General features: G+C 36.9%; 2 protein-coding genes across 3 annotated transcripts; both read left to right on the top strand.

The window, feature by feature from the left end:
- Positions 1–405: 405 nt before the first annotated feature.
- LOC143467007 (uncharacterized) lies at positions 406–6,617 on the top strand. 2 transcript variants are annotated; one of them, XM_076965006.1, is made up of 4 exons: positions 406–883; positions 3,973–4,107; positions 4,447–4,605; positions 5,010–6,617. In XM_076965006.1, the coding sequence occupies exons 2-4, from the start codon at positions 3,984–3,986 to the stop codon at positions 5,696–5,698; spliced, it is 972 nt and encodes a 323-aa protein (XP_076821121.1). In that variant the 5' UTR covers positions 406–883; positions 3,973–3,983; the 3' UTR covers positions 5,699–6,617. The 2 variants fall into 2 exon arrangements, with proteins under 2 accessions (XP_076821121.1, XP_076821120.1); XM_076965005.1 differs by lacking the exon at positions 3,973–4,107 and having other exon boundaries at positions 408–883.
- A 1,837-nt stretch (positions 6,618–8,454) lies between these two features.
- On the top strand, positions 8,455–12,212 carry LOC143466991 (alpha-1,3-mannosyl-glycoprotein 4-beta-N-acetylglucosaminyltransferase A-like). The gene is made up of 4 exons (XM_076965004.1): positions 8,455–9,091; positions 10,457–10,672; positions 10,859–11,127; positions 11,704–12,212. Exons 1-4 carry the CDS (start codon positions 8,465–8,467, stop codon positions 11,744–11,746), a joined length of 1,155 nt encoding a protein of 384 aa, XP_076821119.1. The 5' UTR covers positions 8,455–8,464; the 3' UTR covers positions 11,747–12,212.
- The last annotated feature ends 850 nt before the right edge of the window (positions 12,213–13,062 follow it).

Genomic DNA, 13,062 nt, shown 5'->3' with positions numbered 1-13,062 from the left:
GTGTTTCTGTTGGTATTTGTGTACAGTGTACACTTATACAGTGTAAGGCGTAGGCTATACGTCAGTTTAATTGGGTATCATGGAAACTAGCAGCCTGGCCTATTCAGAGTCTGGACTTGAGTTCATTGAGGTGTGACTCCGGTCATATGCAACCTCAAACATTTGCATCAAGGGACAAGTTTAATTGAAGGTATAATTCTTTGCTGTGGCGAGACCACAATCCGGTCTCTTTTCAGTGCTGTCGTATAATAATCGTCTATAATCGTACAACTATAGCGTGTGATGAATTAATTGTCTTTGAATTGGGATAGCATGTGTTTATTTATATTGGAGTAATCTAAATTTAAATACATAAGAAATAGACTGTATCATTGATTCCCTGTACGTTTGTTTGCAATATAGTACGCCGGGGTAATTGAGTAAACTTAGGGCAAACAATAGATGGTGCTAACAATACTTTGCTTTACCTTAAATATCAATGATTGGCTTTACCTGTAAAATATAAACAACAATAGAATTTTTGGCAGAAAATATGTAAACCACAGTTTGCTTACTATACATGTGTTGAGAATTTTTGTTTACCGTCGACTTAAAGAAAATTCGAGGCCATCAAACGAACTACTGCAGGAAGTAACACTTTCCTTCCTCACATGAATGACACTCTCTGTAGCTTGCATTATGAGTAGAAAGAATTGTGACTGTGGACAACCAGAAATTATGATGAGGAGGGTGAAGTGGATGACCGGACCCAGAACAGGAGCAACCATCCGACATAAAACGACGGCCGGACGGTATGTGTCCAGAGTCCCAAAGAGAATCACCCTTCAGGAAAAGCACCGTCTTGCCCACCGCGCCGCGACCAAGTATACTCCACAAACAGAAGGTGAGAGAACTGTGGAAAATGTGTTACTTACAAACATGTAGTTGCATAACGACATATATACACAAATACTGTTGAACGTAACTCTATTTTGTTTGAAGTTTATCATAATAAAATCGTCTTACTGTGTAATAGTTGATGGTAGGCGGGATCACGGGAAAAATACTTTCGGTCTGTGTAAAACGTTATAATTTACAATTTACAATACAAAACGTAGGAAATGTTACGGACGATTGAAGCGGAGTGGAGCCTTTATAGACGCTTTACCTGTAACAATTCCTTTGTAAAATGCTTCAAGTCCCATATATATATACTCCTTCAATCAAATTACTATCATGGATAATTTTTTTCATAGAAGAGAAAGCCTTTTTCTTGTTTATACGACGTTATGTATTTTTCTTTATTTATTTTAAAACCGGATCGCCAACTGCATGAAACATGAAACACTGCAATGCTTTTTATTGACAGATAAACATCATTAGTCGATTGGTCGTCTATAAATGCATGTAATAGGCTATATCTTGATTGCCTCCTTTCAGAAAAAAAATGAAGTGATCAAAATTGTAAATAATTAAGTTCTTGGCTTCTTCGAGCGCTTCAAACTTTCAAAGAATAAAGTTGCGAGTTTTTGTGCTGTCGATGGGAACGTTGTCACCTGGTTTTGCGAAGCTTGGAATAATAACCAACCAATACAAATAATCCCACATACACGGAACTTTTTGCGGGTGATGGGTATATGCGGACCAGATATACTACAGCAAGCCAGAGTACATTTTGAAGATGGTTAAAGGAAAAACTGATTGAACATTATTGGTTGCTTAAGCGATTGAATTTATTTGATTAAACGGGTTATTTTTCCGCACACTCCTGGTGTTCAGATTGCTGTAGAGTCTTAAAAATCGGATAATTTTTAATATCACTTCAAGTATTACTATATCACTGAAAAATAGTTTCTTTTATTTCTAATGATAACTTTTTCATTAATTCTTAAATGTGGGTACAACAGATCAGCCAGCTGTAGTATATTCGATCTAATCCAGTGGTTCTTAACTCCTGGGTCGCGACCCAAGCATTGGTCGAGGAGCCCTCGAAAATGGGTCTCAACTGGGTCCTGGCTACGACACTGAAAGTAGATATTTCTATATCTGTTCTATTCTATACGATACACGAGAGGCCTCCAAAATAAGTATAATATACTTAAAATTCAACTTGGGTCGCCGCCGCTCCCACAGATTTACAGGATTTACGGCCTACAGGATTTTATTTAAATCTCATTTTCATTGCGGAAATGGCAGGAAGTATAAATACAGAAATGTATAGAAATAAAAGTATATGCTCGAAACAAAAAACGTTTGCTATACACATGACGTTTATAATGTTCTAAGATGGTTCATAAGAATTTTCATAAAACTCGCAGTCTGAGATGTTCTTGTAAAATGATAACACAAAATGACAACGGTAGATTTATAAACAACACCACCATGTAGAAGCAGCCTATTAATAATAATAATATATAACAACCGTCAAGCAAGGCTTGCGTGCTGTTTGCAGAAGATTTTAATAGCCTAATATACAAAAAAATACAACAGACATTAAACGTATATGACGTAACCCAGACGTAAGGTTTCTGAGTTAAAATTCCAGAAGTAAAACACATATAGGATTTAAATAAACATGATACCATACTCGGAACGTTCATTGTATAAGCATTTGGGCTGTCAGTGATGTAAAAATGCGTTTACGAGGACGCTCCAACAACAGACGTGGGAGTGCTTGTAAACTTATTCTGTGGGAGGATACATCATACATTAATATACCTACATATTTATACTTACAGTAAATACCCTTTAAAGATATCAGACTCAAAGGTTAGCAAACCACACTGACAAAAGCCCGTCGTGTGGTTGTTTTGGAGTCTAGGTTTGGATCCTTTTGGCAAAATCATGTTGGTTTAAGATGTTACAATAAAATTAGGGCCACTGCTTGTACTGAACTCATTAAATTGACCAGGTTTTCATTGGAAGGTATAGACTTATAAAACAGCTACGCAAGAACAGAAAATGGCTGCATTTTTAACGCTCTTTTGTTTCAAGTATAGGTTGTAAGAAACAGACGTAGCCAGTAGTTCATCGATGAAAGAATGAAGAGAACAGAAAATAAAGGACGGAGCTCTAATTACCACAGTTGGTGCTAACGGGGTAAAAATTTTACATTAATCACACATTCAACTGATAGATTTGATAAGGTGTAAGCAGCAGCTAAGTGCAGTTCCTTAAATTAGCTAACTTATCGTATCAAGAAAAATTTCCAGAATAGGTTGTGCTATGACTGATGCCGTCTTTCAAGCAATACGTCAGATAAAAAACGTTGTACAGCACCAGTACTTAGTTTATTACTTCTATATAGGTATACTTTTTAAGTATGCATATTTCGAACCCATCACAATGAAAGTTAAAGATTTAGTAACACTCAACTTCATTTTCTTGTAAAGCTTAATCACAAAACAGTATGGTTGATAACACGCTGCAGCAGTGAACATTAAATCGTCCGTGTCGACAATTCTGACATTTTTGATACTCATTAACATCTAGAGTTCTAGACTGTCCAAGCATTGCGTACTTACGGTAAGTTATAATGCTTAAAATCTACAAAGCATAAAATCTTTGCTAATGACGTAAGTGTTATGCATTTCATGTAGCATTGGTGAAATAGCCCCATTACTATAGTGTTGGGTGTAAGGGATGCTATAAGGTCATTGCCACACCTATACACTACAGCAATGGCCTATCGCAACTCTTTTTGCTACCGCCACGGACTTGCATGCAGAGTGCAGACAGATTGAGGGAAAAATCTTTCGGTCTGAATGAGAAAATATCAGAGACCATTTTGTGAGGTATTGGCAGTTGAAACATTATGATAGGACATCGCCAACTGTTTACACATCGATGTACAATGTCATGTAAGGAAAAAACTACAGCAATGCGCAATAATGACGATGTTATGAAAAATAATAACCAGCAATGACAACTAAATAAGGAAAAAATTGATTTAGGTGGTATTTTACTAAATTAAATTGCATTCATCAATAAAAGGAAGCTGAAAAATGCTAAGAAACAACAGATCCGGGAAGTGCACGCAAACGCCTCATAGGACATGGAACATGAAGTCAAAAAATTTGAGCCAAAACGCCAGAATTCTCCAATATAGGAAAAAAATAAGTGTGGCAGGTAAAAGAACTCCGTATTTGAATGTATAGTTATGAAACGGACATGTTTTAAAACGCCCATAACACATAACTCGTCCTTAGGCTTTGAGCTTTATTCGTTAAAGTCTCATAATATTTTAAACAGTTTCACCTCATGACGTCTGTTAAAGTTGAAATCATTTCAAAACGTACGCATGTAAAACAGTCGTATTGTATTGCGAATGATAGCCTGCTATGTACAGGTAAAGATTTTGTAAAACTAAAGTAAAATCGTAATAGTTTCTTAGTTTGGACCAAAAGTATGTTAACCACCGTTCTTGTTTTTAAATATCTAACTGGATTGTTTATTCTTCTTTTTAAGGTGTCCCAGTCAAGATTGACGTCCCTAACAAATACGCTCAAATCTTTCTGGCTTGCACAACTCTACTGTTCTTTGCCTCCTTTGAGTGCCTTATATATACAGCTCTTATCATACCACCAGGCTTGTTTGGACGTTCATTTAAAGGAACACAATGCACAGGTATCAGTAAACTCAAAATATGTGAAGTAATATGCAATTTGCTACCAGAGGGAATAAAATATGTGAAAAATCCTTACTTTAAACAGCCGAGTTTCCTAAAAATAAAAAAAACAGTTTAATGTTGTGTTACACATTGTGTTGTTGTTATATGTCTTATAATTGTAACCATTTGGGCTTCAATTGCTGTGAGCTTGGTTTGATTTATCTCAAAATTATCTTACTTTCTAATGCTGGCAGTTTTGGGCGCTCTCAACTTATGTTTAAATTTTAACAAGCTATACCGGTGCGATCGCAGTAAGAAAATTTTAGTGAAAAATTCAATGTAGTCAAGCATTACTGAAACGTGCAATATCACTTGCTCTTGTTGATTCAACAAAAACTGTTTTTGTTCTTTATTTCTTTAGTCGAAACAAGTTTGTTTAACGGGAACACAAGTTGCCGGGTGAGCTCGTTTCTGCATCATGGTGAGACGAGGTATTTTCCATGTCTTCAAATCTACGTCGTTCCAAAAACTGATAATGTGATGACGCACAAAGACTTTAAAAACAATTCAACACTGCTGACTAGCGGCACCACGCGTTTAATAAAAACAGACGCAGTTGCCCGCATGGCTTCCCCAACAAAACACAATCTAAAACCAACGGCTTCAGAACACTCTGAAGTGATCGTAACTGCCAAAGTTGAACAACGAACAACCACAAAATCTTCCAACCCAAGCCTGTATTATATTTCAAGCAAGCCAAGACTTCTTTTTCAACATGAGTTAAACTTTTTTGGTACAGACCAAGCTTTTAGACGATGTTCGTATTTGCCAACAAACTGTCCGCACGACATAAATCAAGTAGTTAGGGAGGTAAAAAGACATGCTTTTCATTGGGGCAAACAAAATTCATCATTTAAATGCTTCTACGATACAAACAACGACGAGAGAGTACTGTTGAAGCTGAAAATCACGAATCTGCAGATGTGTTTGTCTGCTATATTACCTCTATTAGGCATATGTAGCAGCACAGTGGGTTGCGTCGTCTTTTGGAGACAGAATTATAAAAAGTTTAGTCGGCTTTACATATACAACAGTTGGGCCTCGTCCTAAACGCCATCTTACAAGCTTTCTAGCTGCTAACAACGTTTGCCGTAGCCGAGGTAAACTTCATATTTTTAAGTAATACATATACTCTATGGTGTACTAGAAAACATTCATGAATACGTTTCAGTTGAAGAATAATGAAAACAATTCATTGTAAAGGCTTCATGGAATATAAATGTTATTAAAGTGATTATTATCGCATTATACTGATTCACTAATGTACAATGTCGGTACTTATAAGGTGAGCGACACCGATAACATCATCTGCTGGTCAGTGAAGGCTTAGTTAATTTTTTCCCTAAAAGCATTTCTTGACTTGCATTGTGTATCTGTCTTGTCCGCACAATCATTAGAAGATAGATATTAGCAGTGTCGCACTCTTACATTTCGACGAACAAACTTCGTCACAGTCTACTTCACTGTGATATTGCTGCTAAAAATGAATAGCCTAATGCTAAAACTGTTACCGTTTGCGTGTAAGTTATTGTTAGATTTTCTTGTTGGCTATATAAATCACATTACTTCCAAAATTAAAATCAGTTGCCAATATATATTACGACACTATATGGACATGTTGAAATTTACAGAAGATTAACGATGTATAAATAGGCGTGCAAACACTTCGGCGATGCTATGAGAATGGAAATATCGATTTCATCTTTTCGCTAAATAGGCACTTCAGTAGGATTGGTTATAGTAAACATATCCATTTCAAAAAAGCGAAAGTGACGTTTACGTATAGCCTACTGTAGTATTATCAAATTCATTTTTTCTTCAGCAAAAATAAACAGACTCATGATAGAAAGAGTGAACTTGATATCAATACGATGTCTATGGATTATTTCACAAAAAGGATCAAAACAAATCAATATTTGAAGCCCAGATGATTTTGAATATTACTATTGTACAACTGTGTCATAAAATTCCAAAATTTGGTTGTAACTCAATCAGTTAAAGTGTAGATTTAGAAACAGATGAACTGTTGAAATACCAAATTAGTTTAGCTTCTGTTATGTGCTCTCAGTCGTTGCCAGAAGCAACAAATATTCTCTTTTATGAAAAAAATACGCAATAATGATGCATAATAAAATTTTATCAAACATGCACTCTGACTTCTATATAGCGGTAAACTTCTTAATACCATATTTTCAAGAAAAGTCTATTTTAAACATTATAGTAATGTACTTAATAACTAGTTGTGGTATTTGTCATTGTTGTAATGGCCACCTTCGTATGTAACTATGTATGCCTTGGATAACACTTGGATCGTATAGGCACAAAATGTACAGGTCATTGTGAATTAACTGAGTTTCTTGGTGAAGACACAAAAATATCGATAGTGTATCGATGTTCACAATTCGAGGCCCAAGATTTCAAATTGGCTTCTTCTAACCCCGCAGTCAGAAGTGCAGCTAAAAGTGCCCGGGGCATGTGATTAGAAAACTTTTTCAGACTTTTAAAGAAAGCCATCTTTGATATACGCACTTGTCGCGTGAAAATGACTCGATTTTTAGCTTGCCTCAGGTCCTGCAATATTCAGATAAAAGTATTTTTTGAAAGATTAAAAAAACAATTAGCTGTATTACCTTACGTTAAATAAACCAATAACCAGAGTTTAATTGAAATGCAGTAAGCTTTCAATTTTATGCAAAAAGCATTAAAGTTACAAGGTATACTAAAGGTATAGTAAACTTAAACCACATTACATGTAGTCACGGTCAGTTTCAACACCCTTATAGACATAGGCCCTGGGTCACTAAGACCACAAGTTGTACGAGTGAGCTTTGTGAAGCCTTACTATTAAACGATGTCCGTATAATTATCATGCTATTAAATTATCGAAGGCTTGCATCGATCATTAATGTACGATTATTGATAAATAATTACGAAGCGCATTCTATACCTGCAGCTCTGTTTACGCATGGGACGAAAAAATCGAAATGTTTGTTTACGGTATACCATACGGTGATTTGTGGAGGTGAGACTTGACTGTAGCTATATGGAACTCCTATAGCGTGTAATCTTACCTTGTACTACTGACCGCCGGCAACATGTCATATTAATAGACTGTAAATTGCCGATAGAGTTTTAAGACAGATATTAAGGAAAATTCTTTGTGACTAGCATCAAGAAAGAAATAAGGCTAGCTTTTGTAGGCCTATACTTTACTTATATTTTAACTTAGTTAACCTGGGCAGTATTCCAGTTACCATTAGTCTTGCCCAGCTTTACGTTTACATTTAAACCGAATAAAAATAGAGCCGTGTTTAATTGTACAGTAATGTTTTCAACGTTTTCTTAAAGGCCCAAAGGCACAAAACGTACCGATTGCTTGCAGTTCTAACCGCGCACTGAGATTTTTCATGTCACGATATTTTAGCACGAGTAAACGTTAGTGTTTATTTGTTCTATATCTGGAAGCAATGCAATATCGCTGGTAAGGTTAACGCGTTCCCAGTGTACAAAAACAGGTCAGTAACTGTTCGTTATGCACATGAGGTTAGATTAATACTAACAAGAGCAGAATAGCCTATAAAGCCTAAACACAAGCAGAATAGCCTAAACACAAACAGTAAATAGGCTAATATAGAATGTCAGGTTAAAACAAGTTTCTTTTTTTAAAGTCTTTCGAGGAAGGTTGTGTTTATGTGTGTTGTGTGATTGTGTGCTGTGTTTTGTTATGGTAAAAGAGTGTCATTTGTCATCTGCTGTAACGCAGCATATGCAACATGACACACGCCTTATTTGCTTCTGTTCCTGTGCTGGGGTCGCATGCAGGAAATTCTCGAAAGTACTATATATAAATTTGATATAAAAACACGTCTTACAAGGCTTGCTTGCCTCTACACTGTTGTCAAGATATTTACAAGCTTTTGCAAAATGCGTTACAGGATGACAGCGATTAAAAGATCAGTTTTTGGAATCGTGTTTGTTGTTGCCGCCTTTGCATTAGTAAATCTGTTTCTAACAAAATATATGCTACAAAGAAAAGAGTTAAAGAGTGAAAAGTGGACTTCAAGGATAAGATATGAAATTGAAGGCCAACAAGAAGTAAAAGACTCTATTTCTTCCTTCCTGAAATCACTAACTTTTCAAAGTAATTACAGTCAGTTGGAGTCTGGCATAGTTGCCAGCAACTTCGACGTTCAGCCCAAATGGGTTCGTGGCAAGATTAAGAAACAACCTCGATTGCTTTTAGGCATACCCAGTATAGCCAGGAATAATGAGGACTATCTGTTTGAAACATTGACTCTACTTGTAAGGAAACTGTCAGAAGAAAATTTGAACCAAACCGTGTTTTTGGTCTACATCGCCGATTCTGATGAACGGATTGGACTCGATCGTGCGCTCAAAATACAACAAAGTTTTGAAAAAGACGTAGATGAAGGCAGAATAATGGTGAGAAGATAATTATACTTTACATGAAAATGTTACAAATTACAGTTGCCTTTCAGTATAATCCGTTTAAACATAGCAGTTACACACGATAAAGTTGTAATCAACTATTAGACGGTATCACGACAAGTCACGTTGATTGTAATGGTAGTAATGACCACTGTGGAAATATGTAGGCCTAATTAATCGTATCTGTTTTATGCCGTACATGCAACGAAAACAGTCGCGCAACTGACACATTGGGCCGCAAATTGATGCTGCATCGTTGACAGTATTGCTATGTAACACAACTCGTCGATTCCCACAAAAACAAACTGTAACACATGAAAAGGATTTCTGCCCGATTTGGTAAAATTAATTAGGTATTGTATTAAGAATTAAGGTATTGTAAGATTAACGTATTGTAGGATCTTCGTCGTCTAGGGTAATCTGGCCTTTACACAACGGTAATAATGAGCATAGATTTTACGAAATCGGTTAATTAAATGTATGACAGAAAAAATACGTTTCTGCACCATCTTGTTTTAGGCACTGTATAGGATCTTCGTCCATTAAGGGTAATTACCTTAAGCACAAAGTAGAGAACGGCTGCCTGGTGTCACATTGCAAACGCCCACCACACCTGCCCTATTATAAACGGCGCCTTGCTTTGTGTTCCTGCTGGATGTCTGAATCCTACAGCACTGGACAACCTCCTCATCCTTGCAGAGTTTCGGACATTTACTCTGCTGGGCTTCGCTGCAAGGGAGCTATATATCGCTCGTTGGGCAATGTCATCCCATCTTCCCATCTGCCCATCTGCCCATCTGCCCATCTGCCCATCTGCCCATCTGCCCATCTGCCCATCTGCCCATCTGCCCATCTGCCCATCTGCCCATCTGCCCATCTGCCCATCTGCCCATCTGCCCATCTGCCCATCTGCCCATCTGCCCATCTGCCCATCTGCCCATCTGCCCATCTGCCCATCTGCCCATCTGCCCCGTTATACATTCTAAGCTTTTTGCTTATAATACTAGAAAACAAGCTAAAATTGACTAAAATCATGCTACCCACTTGTACACGGAACACATGGTCTGTGACTTTTGGATGACAGCACTAGTACAATATCCAATAGTTGCTCGACACCTGCCCCGACATTTAATCCTGCTAGCCAAAAAACATTAGTTTATACGTTTTACCACTGCATGATCAATTCGGGGAACCTACTTATTGTTTCCTGTTACGATATTACCAACTACATTATGGGAACAGTCTTTGAATAAGGAGCTGAAACGATGCTCACCGTGTATGTCACAAATAAACTTCTTGTCAGCAGTTTTGTTATATTACTTACTTCGATTGGAGTTTTTACAAAAATTATTTTTCCAGCTTATTTCACCTCCAAATGTGCTGATGCCGGACTGGGAAAATAAATTGTTTCCGAACTTTGGCGACTCAATAAGCCGCGTAAAATGGCGATCAAAACAAAACTTAGACATGAAATATTTGATGAATTACATGATCAAGAATTACGACCCGAGTTATTTTTTAATGATGGAAGACGACGTTGCCCCAGCTGATGAATATGACCGATTGATTTTAAAGGTGAACTTAGTGTTCTATTCTAACAGCTATTAATTTTAAGAAGGAAGTTTTTTTTGATTTTTGCAGATGCATTCTCAAAATATTATGTAAATTTATAAGCCTATTGCAATAGATGTACCTTTGCGTGTGATTCTGCGTAAATTAATTATTGTTTTTCCACTCGAAATAACAATAAAATCTACTCAGTTTGCTGGGGAAAAACCGACCGACCAATGGTCCTATTGTGACTTCACTCAAACGGTCGGGGGAGCTGGTAAGCTCTTTCATCGGGACTCAATGAGAGACTTCGCCCTTTTATTGGAAATATTTTGGAATGCTAAACCACTTGACTGGCTTTTGTGGGATCTGGTTCGTGGCAAAAAGTGTGGTTATTCTGATAAAGGAGACGAATGCAAAGAAAAAAGCAATTTACTAATACGAGCATATACACCGGACATTTTTATACACAAGGGAAAGTAAGTGTTAAATGTTGGAATATTGCTGAGTGTAGAAATAAGACCAACAAGCGGTGCACAAAGAAGCGTTATTTCCAAGCCTACGTGTGCTACTGCTACTCATTAAATTCTTCAGTTTAGTAGTTACAGTTTTAGGTTTATTGATGACATTTTCAATCAGAAGGTTAAATCTTTGTTTAGTTTAAATGCAAACAAACAAAGCTGAATTACAATGGTTAAAGCAAAAAAGTTTTATAATGCCAGAGCAATGACCACCCATAAATGCTATCCAACGCTCGGCATGTCATTTGATCGCTATGTTTTCTATAATAAAAACTAGGCTTGTATTTTTTTAAATTTTCGAAAGGTATGTATTTGGAATCAGCATCAAAGGCGACTTTGATTTATTTAAAACTTTTCGCTGAGGTTAGATTGTCTTGTGGTAGAATAAAACTATGCAATCTATGCTATTATAGTTTTTCCAATTGCACAATTGCTGTTGGCTTACAGTTTATTGCTTTAACCTTAACTGCACAAGGCATTGCAGAAGTTAATCTAATCACCATCGTAAATCGTCCTATATCTTAATTATTTTAGAGAATCATCTCGATCAAACCCTGCCTTTGGACTCTCAAGGTGACACAGCATATTTTCAGGATGCCAAGTGATGAAACACTCATCTGAGCGTGACGTCATGAGATACCCATCACAGGAGCTTGAATCTCCCCGGGGAACTTTTCTCCTTCATAACAAATAGTGCTTGGGTTTACGCGAAATGTGTTTAAGATGTTTGCTTTCCTTTGAAAGGCACTCAGTCATTGATCAATGAGGGTTGTAACTACAAACAACATCATTGTGGTTGTTATATTCAATCATGCTTGCATCAACGAAATAATTAAAATCAGACATGGTGAATACGTTGACACCGAGCCCCATGCATGTCCCATTGTTTCACACCAGGAACCAACCGTCGGCCGCAATCGCCCTGTTTCCACCTAAATTAAATTACCCGTCTTTAGTACTTTCAAATTTCAGTAGAAAGTTTTTAGTGAAATCTTTGAAATTGTAATACGGGAAGCAAATATAAAATGGGGGTGTACACCTTTCATACGTTTCTATTCCAGTTTAGGAATTGTGATGTTGAAACGTCATAAACGTAGTCAGTATAGTAACAGTAAATTGGTCTTATAGTCTTAACTGGTCCAACAATTTTACAGTTAGCTTCAGCAGCACTGGACAGCGCAAACGATATAAGGACACACTCAAGTCATCACCGAAGGATTTTAATATTGATCCAGACTCATGGGAAGACCTTGTTATGGAGAGAATTGCATGGCGCAGAGTGGTTAATATTGGTATTGATGTCTACAAAAAAAATTATAGAAGCCTAGGTAAAGAGGAAATTTGCAAATCTCGAGCTGTAAACACGAGTCGATAAAGAACTTCCACGCCCATGTGTGTCACATGTGCTCCAGAACTTTTCGACCTCGGATTGGTCATTCATGTGCACATTACTAAACATAAATGCTGGGATCATCCAATTAGATGCACAAAGAAAGGTGTTTGTATTTTCCTTAATACAGTATAAACAATGTACCGGTTATATTAACCGAACCAGGATGATCGCAACATTTATGAGTTCATAACAGTTCAGCTCACGAGTTCAAGTTTAGTTTTGACGTCAAAAATTGCTTAATTTTGCAAGACATTGGCATCGTTGAATAGGATAGTGTTAAAATAATCACTGAGAGAATAAAATTCGATTACATGCATTATTTCGTTAGCCATGCACAACTATAATGTTCTCCGTGGAAGAGTTTAAAGAAATATTAAAATTTAAAGCCAAGGATGCATAGAGGTTCTAGGTCGGTTCAACCTACGGACGATTCAACCATCGGACGATTCAACCCAGGACCTTCCAACCCCACGGACGATTCAACCCACGGAACTTTTCAA

Source organism: Clavelina lepadiformis, chromosome 1 (assembly GCF_947623445.1).
Source record: "Clavelina lepadiformis chromosome 1, kaClaLepa1.1, whole genome shotgun sequence".
NCBI lineage: Eukaryota > Metazoa > Chordata > Ascidiacea > Aplousobranchia > Clavelinidae > Clavelina > Clavelina lepadiformis.
This window is presented reverse-complemented; position numbering and strand designations above follow the sequence as displayed.